General features: G+C 40.1%; 2 protein-coding genes across 2 annotated transcripts in view; both read right to left on the bottom strand.

Moving 5' to 3' along the window:
- Window positions 1–4,288, bottom strand: part of LOC308089203 (vascular cell adhesion protein 1-like) — a 32,218-nt gene extending 27,930 nt beyond the window's left edge. Inside the window, exons 1-5 of the mRNA XM_080433778.1 lie at window positions 4,215–4,288; window positions 2,830–2,941; window positions 1,245–1,613; window positions 799–1,110; window positions 95–361 (exon numbers count right to left, since the gene is read on the bottom strand). Coding sequence (XP_080289904.1) covers window positions 95–361; window positions 799–1,110; window positions 1,245–1,613; window positions 2,830–2,875 — 994 coding nt within the window. The 5' untranslated portion in view covers window positions 2,876–2,941; window positions 4,215–4,288. The remainder of the gene's footprint in view (window positions 1–94; window positions 362–798; window positions 1,111–1,244; window positions 1,614–2,829; window positions 2,942–4,214) is intronic.
- Window positions 4,289–10,675: 6,387 nt separating this feature from the next.
- Window positions 10,676–22,584, bottom strand: LOC308089193 (synaptotagmin-5-like; the record flags this gene model as incomplete). The annotated part of the gene is made up of 4 exons (XM_080433764.1): window positions 10,676–11,049; window positions 12,611–12,777; window positions 17,351–17,525; window positions 22,522–22,584. The coding sequence occupies 4 exons, from the start codon at window positions 22,582–22,584 to the stop codon at window positions 10,900–10,902; spliced, it is 555 nt and encodes a 184-aa protein (XP_080289890.1). The 3' UTR covers window positions 10,676–10,899.
- Window positions 22,585–25,266: the final 2,682 nt, after the last annotated feature.

Genomic DNA, 25,266 nt, shown 5'->3' with positions numbered 1-25,266 from the left:
ACATGTTGTAAACTGATCAAATCTAAAAGACCAGAGTTGCCTAACAGATATACAGTATAAACACCAGCTTCTATGGATGACACACAGTACTTACATTCAATGATAAGCATGACTGTTGCGTTAGATTTTCCATGGATGTTCTTCGCTTCACAGCAGTACAGCCCACTCTTTTCCCTAGGAATCTGGCTGAAGGTGAGGATGCTTCCAGAACCAACTACAGTCTTATTCCCTTTAATAAATGTATACCAAGTGTATTCATTTACAGTGGGGTTGGCTGTACTGCTGCAGGTCAGATTCACAGTTCTGCCCTCTTGTACTGTAGCAGAGGGACTGACTGACGCTGTGGTGTTCCTCGGAGGATCTAGAAAAACATTTATTGATTAATTGATTACTGAAGATTGTTTCATAATATTGTGCACAATGTGTACAGTATGTATGAACTGTTTGTAACCTCTGTCACCTGACCTCCATTAACTCTACCAGAGGTATGCATTTACTGTTGCAGGTCAGAGTTAGTGCTGCTCTTGTACTGAATCAGAGTCATACATATTAAGGACAATATTGTAGGTTGCAGGCTCTCCTGTGTGCCACATTGCTCAATGCTCATACCTTTCTATCAAACTTGCTGAGTCAACATTCTATTGATACAGAAATATGTTACTTTTTTTCTGGTCATTTTAAACATTTCACCCTTTTATCTGGTTGCGTATAATGTTATGTACTATAGGACTTAATGTAACACAGTGATTGACACTGTGTTATAAATGTACTAGATGAATCCAGTAAAGATTAACTCACATTGAACATGGACTGTTATGTGTGTATTAGATGTCAGAGCTCTGTTGCTAGATTGTCGTTTGTATGAAACAGCACAAGAGATCTCCAGTCCATGGTGGATATGAGAAGCAGTGAAGGTCATATCAGATACCAATACTTTGGTTTTATTTTCATTCTCCATCAGTTTCTCTTCAGTGTTAGCCAGTCTGGGGGTCCATGTCAGAGTTGGTGGCAGAGAAGAGCAGGGGACTGCAGCAGAGCATCTTAGTCTAACTGGGGACCCCTCACTCACATTCACTGGGTCTTGTGTTAATGTTGGTTTGGGTGGTTCTTCTGGTATGAAGACGTATATGGAGTAATTATTACACATGAGCACTTAATTCCATAATTTGATTTATAATGCAGTATATCCATAATACGTTCAGTCAAAGTATCGGTTAACAATTGTAATTTTACTCTATGCTTACCTTTAACCAACACCTTCAAATGTTGTTGTCCAAAATCATATTTAAGAGCGTTGTTGCATTGTAGTCTGAAGTAATAATCACCACTGTAACTGGAATCCATGTTGTTCAGGATTGTGGTGCAGTCCTTATTATTTAAATTTCCAGTCAGAATTCCAGTTAATCTCTGTATAGTTTGAGGTTTGTTTGAAGATGGGTTAAATACCTCTTCGCCATTTGTACCACCTATTTTCCAAATTCCTTTGCAAGTGTTATCTAAATTGTTATCGAATTCCCGTAGAATCGTAAAGGAACAAGGGATCGTCAGACAGGATCCACGCAGAACCTCCATACTCTGAGGCACAAAGGCGGCAAACCTTTGGCAGAGGGAATCTGAAACATAAAACACAAGTCTTTCAGTAGGGAATGGTGAAGAGTAAATGATAGATTGACACTTATTTACATTGACAGATTTGATAACACTGATTGCATCTAACCTTTTAGTTCTTGGTACATCTGTGAATGGCTTAGGTCCTTCCTAAATTCCTACGTGGTTAACATACATGTTCACTGAATATGCACAGAGCAGATCCCTTAGATCATCAGATAAATATTTCCTCATTATATCTAGAATAAATTCTAAGTTATGGTGCGGTCATTATAGTCATACTCTCTAGTCTATATGGAACTCTCTACCACTTGAATTAAAGGGATACTTCACTTTCGGGCCGGGGACACATTTAAAAAAAATATTAAAAATAAATGAAAAAAGTTATGGAAAATTCATGGCCCCCTCACACATTAGTAGGACACTGCGTGTCGTGAGGGGGCCATGAATTTTCCATAACTTTTTTCATTTATTTTTAATATTTTTTTTAAATGTGTCCCCGGCCCGAAAGTGAAGTATCCCTTTAAGGTCTGCTACAGCAGTATTCTTCTTTTAAATGCAGACTGAAAACACAGATTTTTGATTAGGTGCAAAGAGTGTTGTTATCTTATCCTTTTATTTAATTTCAATACATCCTTATCTTATGTTTGATCTTATATATAATTATGTAATAACTTATATGTTCCTACTATCACTTATCTCCATAGCGGATGCTATGACTGCAAAAAGTAAAACACTGTTTCCCCCCGCAGCTTCCTCTGGTCATGACAGCTGAACATTTACACAGCTTTGGGCAGGTCACCCGTCCTGGTTATTATATGTGATATATTGAGTGCTCCTTTAGTTGTTGTTCTCATTTTCAACCTTTTTTTTATGCAAAGCATTTCTGAGAATACCTTGCATGACCTAGTTTGTCATGAATTGCTTTTCAGGGACACCACTTCCTTCTCCCAACACCCCTTTTACAGAGAACTGTAATTCAAAAAGCTGTGCAATTACCACTATCTAGCCTGGTATTGCCAGACTTTCACACTGGCAGATTCGTCTGGTTTCCCGGGCTAACCACTATCTACGTACAGTACATCTGTACCGTTGTAAGTATTATGCATGTTTTAAAAGTATTGTTTTTAAGGCCACTTGTACTAATTGCACTGCAAATCAAGAGTGTTAATTTCTACCAGCAATCCCAGAATGCAATCATTGTTGTATACAGTAACTTACCATGCAGCATGCATCCAATAAGGAAACATATCAGAACTCCAGACATGTTTCTCTGTCACAAGCAACTGAAGCTCTTTGTCTGAAGAGGAAGAAGCTTGAGTTGTGAACAATTCTGGAGAGAGCAGATAGAAGAGGTGAGATGTTACATAACACGTGGTTGTTATTATGATCATATTAATACTACTACTAATAATAATAATTATTATTATTATAGTAATAATACATTCAGATACAAAGACCAGCATTTGTTCCTCGATTTGTACTCAAATAGTACCAATCGCACACTGTTCTGAAAGTATTTCCTGTTGGCCTGTTGGTATATGTTTTTTTGTATTTGTTTATTTAGCAACTTTGACTTCCCTGGTCAGAGGTCAAAGGCACTGTTCTCTAAAATACTAACTGGTTGTTCTTGTTTCTGAGCAGCTGAGAAATGTTGTTTTCACAGCTCAACCCTTTTAACGGTTTACAAAGTTAGACATAGTAGGCTACTGTAGAATTTGGTGGTTTTCCCCTTGTTTGTGAAAACGTTATTGATCCTGTTTTTAAACACACCATCAGTTACACAGAAAACCAACACAGTTCAATGTATACACTATGTCAGGGGTAGGCAACCTTAGGCACGGGTGCCAACATTGGCACAGGGGAGGGTGATGACTGGCACAGTGGCATAAGTGTGAGAGAGAGGATTTGTATTTTAAATAAACTAAAAATTCCCCTCACATCTGTATGCAAATGACATCCTGTACATAATTCTACATTTATTCAAACTCTGTCTCTATCTGGGGAGGGAGTCTGGGAGATAGGTGGGTTATTGCTCTGAATCTAATGATCATTACATCCTGATTTGAATTAAAATATTTTAAAAAAAGGAGAAGAAAAAATAAAGGTTGTTATGCATATATATATATATATATATATATATATATATATATATATATATATATATATATATATATGCTTATCAAAATATGTTGGAAATATATTTTGATGTGGCTTCATAATTAAACTTAAATAAAAACATGGCACTTCATGTCAAAAAGGTTGCCGACCCCTGCACTATGTGCTTTACAATACAGTTTTTGGTTTGTTTTTGTTCTAACATTTGTTGTATGGGTTATCTGTACACAGCAGAATCTGAAGGAAGAATCTTTGTGATAAAAGAGAATGCATTCATCCAATGCTTAAAGACATTTAAACTATGCAACCTTGATAATATAAAAGGCATATCATTCAAGTAATGTACAGTACAGTATGCACTGCTGTAAAACAGATGATCTGAACAACACTTTTATAACAGGTTTATAACAATCTTTCTTTTGCTTTAAATACGTGATCTTAAATGAATGAATTTCCATCATGTTGAAAGTGTTATATCTTACACTTACGTTAGCTCTGTCGAGTAGATGGGTGGTTGAATTGATGAAGTTCCTTAGAAGCGAAGGTGCCTTGTCAACTCCCATGTGTGACCCAGAATGAGGAACTCAGATATGTCATATAGGGTTCGATTTGTACACTTCACCACATGACAAATAGCTGATCTGTAAGTTCACACGTAACATCGTAACACATTGTGAGCTTGTACTGTAGATTTGCTATTTGAGCAATTTTTTGTAATATATATATATTTTAATAGGGATGCCAGGGTCAATGTAGTTCACATATTTATTTGTAATTACATTGTAAAGGTCTGATATTATTATCAACCATAAATATAGAACATTAGACAGTCATTACGAAATGCCAAAAGGAAATGCTTGTATTTAATTTATTCTGAACAGAAGCAAGGATAAAACATATCCCCACTGGCCATGCATAAAAATGAATGACCAGGGGGGATATCAAATGCATGGATTTTCAAATTTTTTTTCTTCTCCATTCTACTGTGACTGTGTGGATAAAAAAGTAAGGGCTATAATTTTGGAGGCAAAGTTGCAAAAACTTAAATATACTATTGTCTTAATTAGCTTAGTATAATATTGTCTGTCAACACCTGTTTGTTTACTTCACGTTGAAAGATGGACCGGACAACATAAACAAACGTGTTTTGGCCGTATAGGCCTTCGCCATCGGCCGAAACACATACATTTCTGTTGTCCGGTGACTGCTGCTGCTGCAAATTACAAATTAAATACTGAAGAGACGTTCAACTGAGTTCAACTGAGTGCGGTCCATCTTTCGAAGTTCTGTGTTACTGGGAATCTTCTGCACCAGACAGAGGTCAGTCAGTTCATCCCTTTTTAGTTGAGCATGCCGAGCGGGCGTTTGAAGTGACGTAGTAGGATGAAGTGAGGATGTAGAATGAGCACAGCTTTGTTTGGTGTGGTTTTTAGGTGAATTGTCTACGTTCATAAATGATAATAGTCTGACAGTACAGGTACAAGGTGGCCACGGTTAAATGGTTTAATTTCAAAAGTTTACACACAGCATTGAGATTTCCTATGAGTCGCAGAGGCGGGGTGTAGCTCAAACCTAAGGGCCCTATACACAAACAGTCTCAAACAAACAAACAAACAAAAAAAGTCTCATCATATCATAGCCTGTCAAGCTGGATGGCACTGGTGCCAGGCTTTCCATGGGTTGTTCTGCAAACTGACCACTTGTGAGAACCAGTCAACTAGGGATGGTTAAAAATGTATGATCCAAAATGTTTTTCAAAATAAATATTATTAAATTACGGTAAACTGTTGCAGCTGCCTAGGACAGGTATGAGCACCACAGAATTAAAGGTATATACTGTATGCGTACTGTGCTTTATGTGATAAATTATGACCAATGTCTGAAGATAAAAGGGCATTCTACAGGGTCGAAAACACATCCCTTTTAGCCCAAATATTACACAATTATTATTTGTTTCAAAATTGCTAAATAGTAGATGTATTTCAAATATATTTCAAATACATTTATCAGAAACAGTGCCTATCCCTGCAACCAAATAATGACAGAGCTGACACAGTGACATGAAGTCTGCAACAGTTTTGTTTCATACTATGGTTGATAATCCTATAGTCAATCTGGGAACCCATCTGGGAACCCATCAAAAAAAAGGAAAAAACAGCACCCTCTGCTGTTCATGAGAGATTACCCTATAGTTGACCGGATTCACAAGAACTCACAAGGACCCCCTTCTGTTTTTACTCCACACTAAAATATCTTTGTCGAAAATAGCCAATCTTGTAGATCTGCTACGTTCGCTGAATGTTAGACCCAGTATAGTGATGCTTGGGTTCAAGGGGTTAAGTTTAGGCTTGTGTTTGGTGTGGTCATGGTTAGGGTAACAATCTAGGGAGGGCCCCACCACACACTTCAGTGTCCTCAGACTCCATTTCAAAAGCCGACCAGAGGACTCTACTGTGGAGAACTGTAGCTCCAGAGGGCTAGCACAACCAGGGACCTTATAGTACTGAATCAGCAAGCAAAATAACCTGGGATATACAACATGAGCAAAATAAACACAAATGGCTTGGCTTAATTGCCTTTAGTAATTCATTGTTAGTTAGGTATAACGAGGTGTGTAGTTTGAAAACCTCTCTGTGTTATATAATGATGCATTAATACGGACAGACACCATTGAAATTATACTTTAGCTGAGCAGGATTTCTCCCATAGCATGCATTTTGTGTGTTGTGCTCTCTGGGAACATAACAGAAATGTGTGACCAACATGATAAACAGAGAAAAATATCCACAATGGAGTGCTGGAGAACTTTTGATGCCCTGGATACATATTAGGGGCCAGATAATCAACATAGTATTGTTAAAAAAATATGCAGTTGTGTCTAATTTGTTTTGCACAGCCCTTTAAACTGGCAGACTGTGGGCTGGGTCTCCTTTGGCCAAATTAAAATAGTGATCTATTGTATATAAACACTTCACCAATAACAAAAACAGTGTTTCACAAGAACACTGTTGAAACTAAGGAGATTCAATGAAAGTGTTTTTTCTTTCGCTTGTTTTACATGCATACATAGAGTTTCCACTATGACCCAATGTTCTTGCTCCAGGTTTCACTGTTACTTCACCAGGCTTTTGTGGCTGGAGGTGCTTCTGTTTTGTGAGGTCATGCACAGCATGAGCTGTGATTGAATTGGTCTACTCTTAGGGGGACATACTGCATGTGCATATACATACACACAAACCATGTTCTAGACAACTTGGCCTATGGCCACACTGTAAAAGGTTTAAAACTCTACCAAACGTATAGGAGAATGAAAAAACAACCTGCCATAAATCACTTTATTTCAAATTCACATGACTGTGAAACTGTTTCACTTAAAAAAGCAAAGGCACACATCTACAAATTGGACAATATAACCACCAGCAGACAATAAATAGAACAGAGAGCCTCCTGTCACTTTGCATCTACTGTACTGTATAGAATTTTTTTAGCAATTGTATTTGCTCTCTCTCTCTCTGCATAGCCTACTATACTGTACCATATTGGGAGACTAAACTTAGCTGATGTTCATTGGTCAGTCAAAAAAAAGAACTTCTGCTATAATATAAGGGCTCAGTGATGCTAAGAACAGTACAGCAAGCTATCTCCTCATCTTACATTTGGCTGCTGTGTTCCTGCAAGGCTGTAGCAACCATTTAATCAAGTCATCGGGTAATGGCGTTCATGTTGATTGACATACCCTGATGAGGGTGAAAACCAAAATATTGGAACGGAGTACCCATGCCATCTTCATTTTTTCAAACCATGTCATTATACAATAGGGCTTTATATACTTTATATACTATACAATTGTTTTTGATAGTTAGAACTTACTGTAGTACAGCCAAAGTTCAGCACAATACTACACCGTTTGCATGGCTGGTCATGTACTTTAAACATTATAGGCTGGAGTGAATCCCAGTGCCCAGGAGGATTCTTAAAAATCTGTACAATAGTGTGGTTTGCATTTAACAATAGATACAATACCGAGGGAACCACAGTTGATCATGTATGTGTGCGTATATATATATATACATACAGTATCTACACGTAATATATACACAAAAAGCACAGCCTACATGTGAAAAGCTGGTCAGGGATGTTTATATGTACACATTTCCTGTGGGGTCCCCCAAGGCTCGGTACTTGGTCCAATTTTATTCGCACTGTATTTGCTCCCGCTAGGACACATTATAAATGATTTTAAAGGCATCTCCTACCACCTTTACACGGATGATATCCAGCTGTATTGCTCGTTTAACCCTGACTGCCCTGACGATTAATTCAATTCTAACCTTGCTGTTTTAAATGAGTGTCTGTCTGCCATTAAGGCCTGGTTAGCAAGCAACTTCCTCCAGTTGAATGAGGCCAAAACCGAGGTGCTCATTGTGGCCTCTGATGTATTGGGTCCCTCAAAAGTAATGTGAGCCCCAATCTCAGGAACCTTGGGGTCATTTTTGATCAGGCCATGCACCTGGACACGCACATTAAATCGGTGACCCGCACCAGTTTTTTCCATCTCAGGAATATTGCGAAGTTAAGGTCGATTGTTTCCCATTCTGATCTAGAAATGATTATACATGCCTTCGTTTCCTCTCGCCTTGACTACTGTAATTCGATTCTCACCTGCCTCAATAAGACATCCATAGACCGCCTCCAATTCATTCAAAACACTGCTGAAAGACTGTTAACTAGATCAAGCAGAAGATGTCACATTACTCCAGTTTTGCCATCTCTGCACTGGCTTCCGGTAATTTTCAGAGTTCAGTTCAAGGTCCTGGTGCTCACTTTTAGGGCTCTGCATGGCCAGGCACCTGAATATGTAACTGACTTGCTGGAACCATATAGTGCCCAGCAGGTCCCTGAGGTCAGCAGACCAGGGTCTATTGGTCTTTCCTCGTACCAGGTTAATCACCAAAGGTGACAGAGCTTTTCAGTCTGTAGCGCCTAGGCTCTGGAATGCCCTCCCTCGTGGCCTGAGAGCTGCAGCTTCTGTGATTATTTTAAGAATCAGCTAAAAACTCCACTGTTTCAACATGCTTTCGGGTAATGTCACTGAGGTTCTCCTCCAAAGCTGAAATATGTCTGTTTTTTTTCCCTTTTTCCTCTGAGATGCATTGTGTTTTTGTTCTGTTTCTTATCATTTGATTGTTTTTTGCCGTTTTTATTTCTGTATGTAAAGCACTTTGTGAGTCCTCTCTGTGAAATGTGCTATACAAATAAAATGTACTTACTTACTTAAATACAGTACTGTACTTGCACACAAGTAAATCACAAGCCATCAAAAACAGAAGGACACTGGTCAACACTGACATCAGAGTCTATGTCCTGCAGTGCTTCTCAAATGATATTACACTCGTACCCAAAAACGTACATGGATCAGGATGGACCCAATATAATTCCTTACATAATACTATTGATGTAGTTGTTGGTCAGCAACCGTGTTCAGGGTATTCTGCAACCCAAATTCAGGTATTAAATCAATGGTTGAGAAACAGCACAATACAGGTTTTTTGCAGCACAATACTTACAATACAACCACGATCCTTAACAAGTTCATGTAACTGGAATGAAGTGGTCTTGGGGTTTATGTTTTGAAGTCAGTGTAGAAAGGATCAAATGGACAATGCAGTGATGTACAATGGCATTAGTGTAATGTCTTCCTCCTCGGAAATGGCAGATCTAGAAGCTCACAGCGCGAACGCATTGCAACATGTGTGAGCTTGTACTTCTGCTATTTGTGCTACTTTCTTTTTGTTTTTTTACCTATAATGACAGGCCCAAAATAGAGATGCAGGGTTGGAAGTGGTTAACAAACGGTCCAAATGCTCTTATGGGCCCCTTGTGAGCAGTACAACTACTGTACATGTAACTAAATGCTCTGTTCAAAGCCAGTTAATTATTTCTATCACTGCAGTGTATTGAGAAATGAGACAGACCATGTATAAAAGTAAATATGGCCATCATAGAGCTAACAAAACAGATTATTATTTTCAACATAACCAAGATTTTTTTAAATTGCATTTCACCATTAAAAGTGGGTCTGTGTCACCAAAGCAAATATATAGATAATATCTTTGAAGTCATAGAACTCCATTGTTGTTCAAAAACACCCACATACTGTAGTACTGTTGCTACATTGTAATCTCATACAGTAACAACTTTATGTAGCGAAGGTGAAAGCTTTTTCCATCTCTGTGCCCGTGCATCACGTGCATTGCCTTGTTTACATGACCAAAAGACATGAACTTGGTGCATTACAACAGGAGCTGGTCCCCAAGAGCTGCACAGTGGCTGTTCACTGCTGATGGGGTAAATGCAGAGGATGCATTTCCCTAAGGGGACAATAAAGTACATTAAATCAAATTAAATCAAATCAAGTCAAATTACTGTACAATGTCCATCACAGTGATTAAATACACTGACCAAAACAACAGTACTGGTCTGGTACTCGTTTTATCACATTTTTGGACAACATTGGAGTTCTGTGACTTCAGGATATGAGCTACAATGTATTTGTTTTGCTAAGATGGACCACACTTAAAATGAACCCCCCCCCCCCCCCCTCACACAAATTGTTCGATAATCTACAAAAATTTAAATCATTCAAAAGAATGCTCAAAGCACGTCACAGTGTGATGCATTGTGAGCTTGTAAAATCAGCTAGTTTCACGGGACGCCATTGTACGACAAAGTAAAAATAGGGCTTAAGTGGGTAAGTAGGTAGGAGAATTTTAGTTTTTTGGGTGTTTGACTTGTCGTTGGCTATGTTGACAATGACAAAAACATTTATTTATGACGGCATTATGCTTTAAGAGACAGATCTAAAAATGTGTCGTTTGTGGAGCACCCTGGTAGCACTTTGAATCTTTAGAAAAAGATTATAATTTAGTTTGGATGGGAATTTGATGATGTATCCTTAGCTAACATATTTTCTATCATGCTTTGTCCCACATTCTCCATGCATATCTACACTGTCGACACTCCTTTGGAAGAGAGACATTGAACGACTCCTGCAGTCTGCTGATGAGTGCTACAGGACGGCTGATTGGATGGTGTGCCAGCGGGCTGTCTCCATCTGAGTGCTACAGGACGGCTGATTGGATGGTGTGCCAGCGGGCTGTCTCCATCTGAGTGCTACAGGACGGCTGATTGGATGGTGTGCCAGTGGGCTGTCTCCATCTGCCCCTTACTACACATGTCCTTCCAGTGTCCCTGTCCTGCTTCCAGGGCCTCGCTGCCAATCAGCACACGGCCCAGCACGCTGCTCTTTGTGTAGAGACGCCCCTGTTGGCACAAAGACATCTCAGTGGATTGAAGTGAAAAAATAATCATGTTTTTAAAAAAAATACTTATTTTCTATCAATGAAGCCTTGAATTCATGGAGATTTCTTTGTTTTTTAGTTTTTGTCGCATTCCTAAACCAATAATTGGAATGACCGGCGGAGTCTCCATAGAGTCTCCTACTGAGCAGCCACGCAGTCATCGAATTATTGGCTTTGGAATGTGACAAAAACGAATAAATCTCCAAGAGTTCAGGGCTTCATGGGGTGTGTAATTGATAGAAAATAAGTTTTTTTTGGGGTGAACTACTCCTTTAATGTAATGGTTCTTAACTTGATTCACTGCTATGTTGAAAATAACCAAAACATCATCCATCAATGAACAATTAACACATACAGTATTTAATATTTGCCTTGCCTCAGGTAGTTTTCCCAGGGCCTGGACTCCAATACATAACGTGTAAATCAGCACCAATGATGATTTATATAATTATCGTCCAATTTCCAAGCTTCCATGTTTGGCAAAAATGTTGGTCATTGCTCCAAGTCATTGCTCTCGTGTAATTAAATTCTTCAATCTGGTTTTTAGATCAAATCATTGTACAATCACTGATGTCAACTTTGTTACAAATGACATCTTAACTGCTTTAGAGAGGAAGAAGGATTGTGCTGCCCTGTTTGTTGTATTTTGATACAGTAGAGTCTCTTGAAAGTACTGTAGGTGAAATAGGTCATTGGTTTTTGTTTTTCTTCAAGGCACTTGGGAAATTACATCTCCATGATTTTAAATCAGTATGTTAATCCCTAACTCAATCAAATGATTGGCTTGTTCTTGAGGTCAGTTGTATTAGGTCAGAACTTGACAAAACTGGCTTTTCATTTGCCGCTACAAGTTCCTGGAACTTGCTACAAAGCACTTTCAAATTGGACTCTCTCCCGTCTCTTAATCAGTTTAAGGCCAAGACCAGAGACTTCTGTGTATCTTCATGTGTCTGTTTTGTAATGACCTTTTTTTTATTATTATCGTTGTATTTATTTATTGTATGTTGTGCACTCGACCCCATCGGAAAGATGGTCTCTGAGTTTAAATAAGGGCTTGAAATTGAACTTGAAAAATGTAATCTGGAGAGATCTCTTCACCCACATTTGGTTTCTAATACACTGGTTTAAGAATGACTTCTAGAAAGCGAGGCACAGGGCAACAATGTTTTGGTATAATCTATAACAGTTTCCAAGTAGCTGCCTCAGCTATGTTGCTTTCAAGACACTCACTCACTCACTCATTCATTCATTCACAGCGGCTTGGAGAGCCCACTCGCTCGCCGGTCTTGGTTCCTCCCAAAGCAAATTACCATTTGAGACACAAACAATTTCCGGGTTAAGCTGGAGGACCGAGTGTGGAGTGAGCGAGTGATTAGAGATTTGGGTATTGGAATTTGGCTACTCAGTACTCACTCACTCACTGCTGGTAATGCCTATCATAAGCCTAAAGATATGGTTTTTAACATGGGTGCATCTAGCAGCCACGTCTAGGCAATTAGACAGATGACCTTTGAAGCTCATACCTGCATGACAATGAACTCCAGGACCAATGGCAGCTGAGTGATGTCACCAGAGGGCAGGTCAAAGAGGAAGGGGGCATTCCATACAGGGTTGTGGCTCCCCGCTCCTTTTGTCTCCTTGGTGCCTATCACCTTGCCATCCTGACGCAGGTTGATGATAACATAATGGTCTGTGGGAAAGACATATCAGCCATTATTATCAACCCTTATATGTGTATTAGGGATGGGACAATATGAAAATTGCATGTCACGATTATTGTGGCACACTGGTCGGTTTGCAACTTTGACACACAGCATTAGAATAGGTACTGTATCACTAACAGACTAAAAGCATGGACTTATCCAGTCATTTCAACAAGGCAATTCAAAGTGCTTTACACAAAACATAAAGCACATTAAGACACATGTCTTAATGCAAAAGAAACACATAAAAGGACATGAAATAAAACAGAAAAATTGTGTGCAGTACATGAATAAAACAAATCTGTAAAAGGCAGCGACAAACAGAAATTGCTTCAGCTTTGATTTAAAAGAACTGAGAAAGACCTGCACAGTTTCCAAGGAGTTTGTTCCAAATATGTGGTGCATAAAACAGCTTCTTCATGTTTTGACTCTGGGGACAGAAAGCAGACCTGTCCCAGATGAGCTGAGAAGTCTGGTTCATAATGTAGCTGTAGTAGCTACAAGATCAGAAATGTATTTTGGCCCTAAACCATTCATTGCTTTATACTGTGTAGACAGACAGCAGTATTTGGAAATAAATTATTTGACAGACTGACATCAGGGACACCACAACAATGGTGATGTTTCGGTTCACAATACTTCACAGATCTTGGAGCTGGTGGGAGATCTCATTACTGTAGCACCTGCATGGAACCTGGACACAAAAAGAGTAGTTGTCGTTCGAGTGTGCCAGTTTACCGCCCTCAGACTAGAGGCTTTTAACCACATGAACTAAAGTAAGCCCCTATTCCAGTAGGCAAAGAATTATGAACATTTGGCGGAAGGAACCCTAGGAAAAAATGGATGAACATTAGGCAAACATTCTGCCCACTAGCACCCCCCCCCCCAGGTGGCTTGCTGTTCATTTCACCCAACAAGAACAAAGTGGTTTCTTAGGACAGATCAACCAACTTAGCCTGTTAGCCATCCTTAGATCCACACCGCTTCCAATCTCATGATTTTAATTTGAGTTGTTGGGCAGGGCCCGGCATTCTGTCAACATTTGGACTGTGGATTGGGCATGAGGGGAAGAAAAGGATAAGTAATAGTGAAGAAAAGGAACAAGAAGGGTTGAGTGCCACAGGCATGTTAGGTCACCCAAGAGGAACTAATATACGCAACACATTAACTGCACAACAAGTCTTGAATAGGAAGTTACGTAATACCTTCTGAAGCAAGACTCTTATCTACAGTTCCTGAGAAGGGTTGACCAGGGGGCAGTGGTGGAAAGTAACTAAGTACATTTACTCAAGTACTGGACTTAAGTTTCTTGAGGACTTTCTAGCCAAGGACTTCAAATATCTCGATGCATGGTCTAATGAAATGCGATCTATAAACATTACCTGGAATGAACTACCCATTGGAACCATACATTGCTCTCTGAAACCTCACGCAATGTCCTCCTTGATGACCCCCCCTCTTTAGACCTTCCTCATTATCCTCACTTAAAAAATATTATTTTCCCTTTAAATCCTTTTGAATCCCCCCCCCCAAAAAAGGCAATTCACGGTTGTTGCACAAATGCCACGCATCTGCAAAAAGGATGTGTGTTTCCATATGCTTGTGAAATTATACTGCAGCTGTTTCCAGGTCTCACTCAACACCATTTAGTACTTTCAAACCAGCTAAATAAATGGAACAGCGAACGTTTCTTTGATGTCCTGTTTCCTGGCTTTCCTGGCTCTCTCTCCAGTGGCATGATGGGAGCAGAGCTGTATTACACATATGGTGAGATATGATACAGGGTGTAAGGGAAATGACGCCCGGCTGTTCAGTTCCTAATCACATTATACTGTACAATGCAATGAGGGAACCAGTCTCTGATTAATGACAGAAAAAAATGGACATGGTGGCTGTAGGCCTCACTGACAATGGATTTCTATTGAATGTTTTAGGAACAATTCTGCTTCACTGTACAGGACAGCTAGGAGTGACAGAACAGAGTGGGTAGAGAGAAAGGGAGTAAACGGCATGTGACATACGTGTACTGTCATGGACATCATTCGAATGCATGACATCACAAATGTGTGCTGGAGCTGATGAAGCATAACAAAGAGGATTGATTTGAGCATCAACACACTGTGGAGATTTTGAGCATAAAGCTGCCCAAAATACGTTTTTAACATTGTTTTCCTTACTATAATTCATAATACATTCCTGTTGTTAAAGCGATAGCAGTACCATCTGTAAAGCAATTTGCAAATATTGTCAATCATCTTCATCTGGCGATGGTGTGCTCTGTGAGTGAGCAACAAGACGTATTCCATTCACCCTCATTGTATTGCTATTGTATTGTCAAAATCATACTTTTAGCACTCAAATGAACACATAAAAAGTGGCTTCTGCCAATCTCTTCTCTATATAAATTAGTTAAAGTTCTCTGTGTGTGTGTGTCTCTGTTGGTGTCTCTGGACAAATGTCCATTTATGGATAGTTTCCTGATATAGATAGTACTGATGACATTGACCGCCCTCCCAAGAACTTTGTGGCACTTCGCCTACGGAATACCAGGCAATGGGGACCGATATGTTTAAGCAGGCACACACAGTGACAGCGCTGACGTCATAGAAATAACATCATAGACAGGCCTCCAAGTACTCTGATGAAGCATGCAAAGTGGATATTCCACCAATTCCACATACTGCAGGCAGTGGAGGCGGTTCTATTGCGTAAGAGAACTTCCATCAAGCGTAATATAAAGCCTAATTTATACTGTGTGAGCCAAGCTGTGGTTCATGGCTCATTAAACTATTGGAGCTATAATGAGCCATGAGCCACACAGTATAAATTATTCTTAACATAAATACAGCAAAAACCCCAAGACATTGTCATCACATGCCCCAGACAGAAAGATGGAGAGGGAGCTACTGCATGCCTCCTGGTGGAGGTTTTTATTTTACTGAGTGCACCTTTCTAGTTGACTTCTGTAGCTCCCGCCTTACTGGCCTCCCAGCATGTGCACTTAAGGCGCTCCAAATGATCCAGAATGCTGCAGCACGCTTGGTCTTCAACCAGCCAAAAGTTTCACATGTCTCCATCATTCTCCGCTCCCTTCGTTGGCTCCCCGCACAGAGTACAAAACACTGATGTTGGCCTACAAAGCAACCAAAGGCATGGCACCCCCACACCTTCACAGCCTGATCCAACCCTACAAACCATCCCTCTCACTCAGATCAGCTAATACAAGGAAGCTGTCTGAACCTTCCTTATAACACCCTGGACAACGCTCCACACGTCCCAGACTCTTCTCCCTCCTGGCTTCTAAACTGTGTAACAAACTCCCCTTTGCAGTTAGAACTGCAGATTCACTCCCAATTTTCCGGCTCACCTCTTCAGACTGACCTTAGCCTGTAGCACTTGACCTAGTTTTGACGACCATGCAGACTTATGCAAAAGTTTACATGTAATTTAGATAGCATATTATTTAGACAAATACTAAATAATAAAAGTAATAATAAAAAAATATATGTTTACCTAATATCCTATACTTTCAATGTACAGATTAATATTTTGATAGTATATTGTTTACACTGTTGCTAGGTTCTTGGTTTACCTGTGATCCTAGTTTACTGAGGCACTACACCGTGCCATTTGATGTACCGGTATGTGTGTACCATTGTAAGTCACTCTGGATAAGAGCGTCTGCTAAATACCTAAATTGTAAATTGTAGTTACTATTACTATTGTACCTTCTATCTTTATTTGATCTGTGTTTTATTGTTATCCACACACTGTTGAGGAAGCTTGAAGTACAGTACAATACTGTATTGCATGTGTGCAGTATGTGACAATAAACACCACTGAACCTTGCATCTAGAGCGAGTGTGTCAGATTACTCGAGTGGCACCACTTGGGTGATTTTGTCAGATCTTCCACTGCTCTGGCATCCAGCTGGCATAGATGTAAAACACCTCAGAGACTGAGGTAGAAAATGTGAATCTTTATCCTTGTTACTCTGTGATACTCCTCACTTTCAGGTGAAAAGAAGCACCTAGTGAGATGTAGGCCATATATCAGAGGAGAGGTGGTTGTCCACTCTACACTCTCCTCAGGCCAACGGTGGAGGTTGGCAGTGACAGTACAGCACACATGAAGGGAATAATGAATGATAAAGTTTGCAAGAAAAATGGAAAATGTAAAAAACAAAATAAAAGTTGCTCAAAGAGTTGAAAACAAGATTTGCTCATAATAATAATCACAAAGAGCTATTTGAATTCATTTATTAGCCAAAAAGTTTTGTACCGTATGTATATGTACGATATATACTGTATCGTTATTTGTTTTATTTAACCTGTTTCTATCTCTTTCCCTTTGCTCTCACTCTCACAACTCTCCTCTCTCTTCTCACAGAATTCTACAAAATGATGGAGTGTGCACGAAAAAAACAATTTCACCCACTTCTTTACACCTGTGAACCTGTGATGTGACAAATAAAACTGATTCTGATTCAGTTAGAGCATGTAGTAGAGTATCACATAATGTTTTGCCTGCAAACTTTGCTTGTGACCTCCATGGCCTTACCTGGCACCCCCGGCATCCGTGTGAGCTTGGCCAGGTTCTCTGCCTTTCGCACCATCACCTTGATGCGCTGGGCCAGGGTCTGGTATTGGAGCAGGATGAACGGCTGGCCCAGGGTCCGTGGAGCACACATGGAACTCCTCCTTTGACCAGGCAGCGACTCCTGTGAGCTCAGGCTCTGAAAGGAGGAAACGTGGAGAAATATTGGTTGAATGGTTGAAAGCAGGGTTCTCTATTTGACAATTTTTTTTTTAATGTTGAAATTATTATCAATTCTTTGTTGTTTGGGATTCGAACCCGCAACTCGCTGTTTACAGCCTATATGTGGTATGCGCCTTAACCACCATTGGCAACACTTCATTTTTCTATTTTTTTAGGCTTCTCTGCCTTTATTTATAGTCGAAAGTGAAGATCGTAGGGAACGGGACCCGAACCCGCGATGCACTGTAAGGCTACATTAGAGCCTAGGTGCCAGGACCGCTAGGCCAGCAGTCCGGGCCTTGATTCTTCTTGTAAATATATTTTGGGGTGGGGCATTTTGTAGCCTTTATTGACAGTGACACAGGAGAGAGACAGAAAATCTGGAGAGAGTAGGCGGATGACATTCATAATAGTCTGGCCGGCTGGTTATTAAACTGGGGACTTGTGATCAGAGCATTCTGTACATGTGGTATGTGTCCTAACCACTCGGCTATGGGGTCACCCAGATGGTTTAAAGGAATAGTTCACCCAAAAAAAGTACTTGTTTTCTATCAATTACACACCCAACGAAGCCTTGAATTCATGGAGATGTTTTAGTTTTTGACGCATTCCTGAGCCTATAATTTGATGACTGGATGTATTTCTGGTAGGAGACACAAAGAGATTCCTTTGAGTCTCCTACCGGATACATTAGCATCTTTCCGCCGGTAATCAAATAATTGGTTTAGGAATGCGACAAAAACAAAAAAATCTCCATGAATTCAATGCTTCACGAGGTGTGTAATTGATAGAAAATAAGTATTTTTTTGGAAGAACTACTCCTTTAACATGTTTTTTTATATAAAATTGTTAAATTGTGATATCATCAAACATAAATATCAAACATATCGGACAGTCTACATTTCCCCATAGGAAATGCATGTATTTAATTCAGTCTGACCAGAAGCAGGGATATCAAAAGCAGAGGCACATGGATTTCGCCCCCATTCCCCCTCCAAGCAAATCCAACCCTGTGGAGAAGTGTTGGGGATGGAGGAGGAGGGAGAGAAAGAGTTGAGCAGGATGTGTCCTGCAGTTAGACAGATGTTCCCTCATGTCACGGTGAGACTGGTAATGAAGCGAAACTCGAGGTAGGAAGAAAAGCAAAGACAGCAACATGTTGAAGTACATCTTTCATACTGTAGAATCTACATTATGAAAGATGTACTTTAACATGTTGCTGTCTTTGCTTTTCTTTCAGTGTAGATCCATGCTAACGGCCCTCCCTGATATTTAGATTTTGTGCAGCTCAGTATCAGTGTTGGACAATAACCAAGTACATTTACTTGAGCACTGTACTGAAGTAAATGCTTTTAGTGTCTGTACTTTACTTGAGTATTTGCATTTTTGGATACTTTCACTCCACTACATTTCAAAGACAAATAATGTGCTTTTGACTTCACTACATTTCTAGGACAGGAAAAAGTACATTATGCGTTAACCACAGTGAAAATAGCTGATCTACAAGCTCAGAACGCATCACAATGCGTCGTGAGCTTGTAGATGTGCTATTTTGATCATTGATATTTCTTTGAACATTTCTGGGAAATCTTTGAATTGTTTAAAAAAAATGTGAATTTTCTGCAAGACGTTTCACATTTATAGTTGGCCTAAAGCATATCGTCTCTGTCAGGTGGAAACCTGTCAGGTGGAATGTCCAAAACTGTTACTTTTCAGGATTCAAATTCAAAAGTAGCAGAGGATCCACAAGCTCAAAACACGTCACTTTGCGCCGCGCTTCGAGCTTGTGGATCTTCTACTTTTGAGTGACGCTGCAGTATGATCACGTAGGGCGTTAATTTACGAAAAAACACAAAAAGTTAGAATATGGAGATGGACGGTTTCTGCCCGACAACAGCCAATCCAACTGGGGGTCGTTGAAATGAAAAAGGTTGAGAACCGCTGCAGTATAGAGGATGGAAGGAAGTAGTTCACAGAGGGGAGTGGGAGACTGGGGCGAGGAGGGGGACATGGAACGTTTCTTGACAGGCCACTAGTGTGTAGGAGAATATCTCTAACAAGCACGCTTCATTTCACTCATTGGTTTCCGTCTGCCGCTTACAATTTGCCTGTGCAACCATCACTCACACTAGGCACTGCGGTTTAAGAGGAGAAACAGTGGCCCGCCTAAACGCTTTGCCAAACAAAACTCATTTAGCTCAATAACATTTCCCATTGTAGTTGAAGATTTGTTTTTCAGAGAATGTGGGAAGAATGTTTTTTTTTTTTTTTACAGTATAAGATAGATTTTTCTGGGAAATTGTGGATTTTTGGGAATACCTACCACTGGTATATAAAGTACATCAGCGTAATGCGACGTTGTGAGGCAACAGTTACATGACTGACATCAGTGCAAATCAACATTGTATGGTAACGGAGAGAAGGATAGGGAAAGGGGAACCATTGTCTAATGGTATTGTAATCTTGTAATCTTACATTAAATTGTCTAATTTTACTACTAATTTAATACTGCACTTGTGCTGTTTTCTCACTGTAAGTAAGATAGAAATATGAGCAATATGAGGCCATGAGCACAAACATATTACAACGCAACTATACAACGTGGGCGTTGGGCGTTAACATGACAAAAACTAGCAATGACACCTGCACCTGGCGCAAGATAGGGCCCACCGCCTATGGGGCTCGGTCCTGCATTACACAGACTAGGGAGCTGGCAGTGTCAATTCCGTTGCATGTCCTATTGATTCCGACATTTGCATTCTCACATACAGCCCCTCCTTCAGGGTTGCAGTGCATGTGTGGAAGCAGCTTATAGAGTTAGATTGGCCTAGTTGGTAGATAGAATATCATGGACAATGTATTTTCATTGCAGCTATATTATAGCCTATGTTTTTACACTGTTACCTGGACATTTAAGCCAGGTTAATTAGAACATATTTAGGGAAGAAAAAGGCAAACTCAGAAGTCTTAAAGAAAAGTAAGACGTCTAAGCAAGGTCAACCATTATCAAGTGAGTGCATTATAAAAGTACAGTATGTGAGTACAGTATTAAACTGTCCCCAGTTTGACTCAGAACTCCACCACCACCCAAAAGCTCCTGGCTGTTGTTCTGTTGGGCCGTGGCTGCTTTGTAGAACATTGTTATTGAGTAATGCAGCCAGGTCTCTGTGGATGTAACCCAAGCAGAATGACTGACTGAGTCAGTGAGTCATCCAGGAGAAAAGCCAGTGTCATGCTTATTGTACAAACCAAGTCTATTCACACATTGAGCCCATGGTGCTCAGTCGGACATTAAACAGACTTGGTAACGGGGAGTGGACAGTGTCAAGTCTGTTGCATGTCAGGTCCTACTGAGTTGGACATTTGTGTTCTCACATACAGCCCCTCCTGGAAATTACTAGACAAGTTCAGGATTGCAGTGCATGTGTGAAAGTTGCTCTAGATATACAGCGGAAGTTATGCTGTACTGTATGTAAGACATAGACATACATGTATAGAACAGACATAGCAGTGCTGTACTTCTGTATCAAACACAGAAGAGGAAGTCATCAATTCATGACAGACTCAGAGATGCATTTGTTTGATATAAAGAAGTGTTGCTTATAGTTTCCATAGCAAACATAGCAATAAGTGTAAAGTCAGTGGCTGTGAACACAGACATACTGTAGGAGGCGCTAATGACCTGTCTATACTCATTGTTATACTTGCAATATACTGCAAAAACTAAATCAAGAGATTAATATTAAATGATATTGTGATACTTTAAACTGTGTATTATGAATCAGTACATACCATGTAATGTATCTAGATAAGTTTGTAGGGTGAACAATTGTATAGAACATAAAATAAAATAATGTAATTGAATTAAATAAACAAATGAACTAATTCAAGAAAGTCAATCCAATCCATTGTACAAAGCATAGCGTCATAGCATCATCAACCGTTATGCTATTAACTACAACTAATTTTTAAATAAAATATTAACTACAACTAATATATTCACTTTGATATTATATTAATATAATCGCGCTGCGAGTTTGTACATCTGCTATTTTTGAACATTTTTGAAACATCTTGAAAGTGTTTGAAAATGTTTTTGTTCTGTTATTATAAATTTTTTAACACAAACTTCTCTTCTGGGGGTCCCTGCCACAAAACATTTTCAGATGGGGGGTCCGTGGCCAAATATATGTCATTTTGGGGGTCCTTGGCACAAAAACGTTTGAGAACCACTGATTTAGAAGGCATTTGTCGAACCAGCCTCAGGTCTTAAGAACTATAAGCTCAATCTCCTTGCCATCGGCAACTGCAAACCTCTATTCCAAACAGCCATTCTTTGCTGATTTTCTAGAAAAACTATTAATTATTATTTATTAATCAACAACAGCAGCTGTAACAATGTTCAAATAGCAGTCCATAGCACAGAGAGTGCGTTCTGGAGTAGTTAAAGATGTTAAGCATGCCTGCTTCATCTTAATCCTTCTGGATCTCAGTGCTGTGTTTGATACATACCCAGGCCGACGTTTCACTGTCATTAACTTTCTTTGTTCACTGTTACATTTATGTTGCAATTTTTATGACTCTTCTTGCTCTTTCTTTGTTATAACTTTATTTCATTTAATACTTTTATTGATTCTGGAAAGCACTAACTGGGTTTGTTTTAGTTTTTTAAAGCACTCAAATGTAGAATCATTTAAATTTTACTGTCACGTGGCCAATGGTAGAAGATGTTAGTACTTGGCAGTGTTGTACGTCTAACTGTATGAAATTTGATGCAAGATATAAAGAGCATGCAGGCTGTCCTAGCGAAGGCTAATTTGACATTTGGGATACACAAATAAGTGGGTGTGTCCAAAAATGTAGTTACTGCACTTTGGCTTGGAGGCACCGCAGAGGAATTACACCCCCAGTCTCCACGGGTGGTGGGCAGGAACTTTGCCCCTGCAACAACCAGACGCCCCTGTAGGACATACTACACGGGCAGACGTGATGGCTTTGATCGTGCTGTGCCGTGTGATGTCAGGATTCCTATTCATACTGGCCATAGACAATAGCAAAAAAGAGGAGAGGAAAACAATGGAACTCTATTATATGCACCTTGGTTTTGCAGGTGACAATGCATCATCATCCAGTTTCAGCAACCTGTGTGAGAAGACCGTGAAGTTAACGGAAGAAGCAACCAGAGCGGGACTCAAACTGAACGTTGGAAAGTGATTCCAGTCTGAGCATACAGAAAGTATGGAAAGTATTGTGGTGAATTCAAATAGACTGAAGATGCCAAGGAATTTAATATGTATATGGTATGAAAAGCCAGACGAATAGTGAGGAGAACTAAGATATTCACGATAATAGTTAGAGCGGTCCTAGTCCTACTCCAAAACAGATCACAAAGACTGACAAAAGAAAGCTGAACACTTTCCAGTGCCTGAGACTGATACAGATGGCAGCAAAGGATAACAAACCAGAGTGGGTGAAATGGCAGAGATCGACTGAATAAGTTGCAAGATTTGATGTACTGTAGGAGATAGAACTGGTAGGGACACATTACTCACTTAAGCTGGATAAAGATTGGAGGACAACACAAAGGTGATCTCCAGAGGGTTGTGGTATCTTGATACACATTTATGAAGAGATGTATCACACACCTAGCTTCGTGCACATCCAACACACACACACACACACACACACACACACACACACACACACACACACACACACACACACACACACACACACACACACACACACACACACACACACACACACACACACACACACACACGTGAAGTCTAGATATAAATAGAGAGAAGGACAAAGAAACCGTCTCTGTTCCGGCCACACCATGTAGCAGCAAGTCTGACTCCTGTGCTCTGTACTCTGTTTTTATCCAATAAATCGACTTGGGGAACATTACTGGTCTGGACCGTTCAACTTCTTCCTACACACGCTTACACAGCAATATACTACATTTGGGGAACCAGCCAGGACGTGACTTGGTTTGGTCTTTTTCAGACAACAGTGGTGGACACTGGGTGTCTGTGACCGGGCCACACGTAAAGAACTTGAGAAGGTGAGTATAAGCTGTGATTTTCTTTTTTGGGAGGAAGATTTTTGAAAGCTCATCCATACCAGATGCAGACCATCTTCCTACACAGAGGAGACCACCAGAGGAGCAAGCTATGGAAAATCGACAAGAACTGATTTTCAACAGATCTACGATGGAACCTCACACCACCAACCCTGTGATGACACTAGAACTCAACCTCACAGCATCAACCCCTGTGACGACATGAAAGAAACAAAGAAGAAAAAAGGAGTAAAAAGTGGGGGGAAGTTCTTTCTCTTGGTATTATTTGTGATACAGTCTGTCCATTTTTAAATATAATGTAAATCACCTTATGACAATACTGTGTAATCGTAATGCCTGTATGTATTTTGGTCTGATTGTGTCCCTGTAATTTGTCTATCAAGGGGGGACATTTGAACATCCACAGAGACAAGGACTTAAGGTTGATATGGAGTGGCCTATAGGGCACATTCCTGAAATCCGACACTCTTCTCAACAACACTGGTCTGATTGTAAACTCTTGCCAGACGCCTGACCTTAGTTGACCTCTAGGGTCTGGGGGCATTGTTCTTCACACACACACACGCACACACACACACACACACACACACACACACACACACACACACACACACACACACACACACACACACACACACACACACACACACACACACACACACACAAAACTGGTTGAACACGAACACATATACACACCCACACACACAAGAGATTTAGCACACACACCTAGCTCCGTGCACATCCAACACACACACATGTAAAGTCTAGATATAAACAGAGAGAAGGACAAAGAAACCGCCTCTTGTCTCTTGTTGCCTGCGCTCTTGCGCTCTTGCTCTGTTACCCTTACCCGGCCCCTGCTACCGGCCACATCATGTAGCAGCAAGGCAGTAGATGGACTCCTGTGTTCTGTACTCTGTTTTTATCCAATAAATCGACTTGAGGAACAACTGGTCTGGACCTTTCAACTTCTTCCTGCACAGCAATATACTACACATTTGGCGAACCAGCCAGGACTTCTTGAATTTGTTTTGAGGGACAATATTCAATAAAAGGTGAGTCGTTTTTTTGACTCATTGAGCTGTCCCTCAGAATGTTTTCGATGGAAATAACCTATTTTTTAAAAACTTTTGTAGGTGCTGTCTGTGGGGCATTGATCTTGCCTTTGTTGAGGGAGTGTTTTGGGTTCATGTTAAATTTATTTTTATTGAAATCTTGGTCAAACATATCTGGCCCACACTGCAGCAAGGGGTGCCACCATGACACTAACATTAACGAAAAGACTTCGAAAGCAACATTATCGAAGAAGAGATCAACAGGACCATATTGTGCGGGAGAGTGCGTGTGAGCCTACTAGACCCACGGCAGGGTGTCTCTCGCTCTCTTAGCCCGCTCCCCACAGCCGATGGCCCCCACCCATTCTTTGCCTCTGGCACAGGCTATCTTCTGTGTGATTGACTTTGTGTTTTTGGACCAGATGAAAGGTTTAACATGTTTCAATGTTTGTCTGTCTTTTCAACATGTTGTTTGTTGATGTCATATGTTTTGTTGATATTTAGCTGACTAAGTTAACATTAGGAGTATTAGAGGAAAGTTGACATGATGTGAAAGGAAAAGAGTCAACAAGGTA

This window comes from Gymnoscopelus braueri (genome assembly GCF_963280865.1).
Source record: "Gymnoscopelus braueri genome assembly, chromosome: 1".
Classification (NCBI taxonomy): Eukaryota; Metazoa; Chordata; class Actinopteri; order Myctophiformes; family Myctophidae; genus Gymnoscopelus; species Gymnoscopelus braueri.
This window is presented reverse-complemented; position numbering and strand designations above follow the sequence as displayed.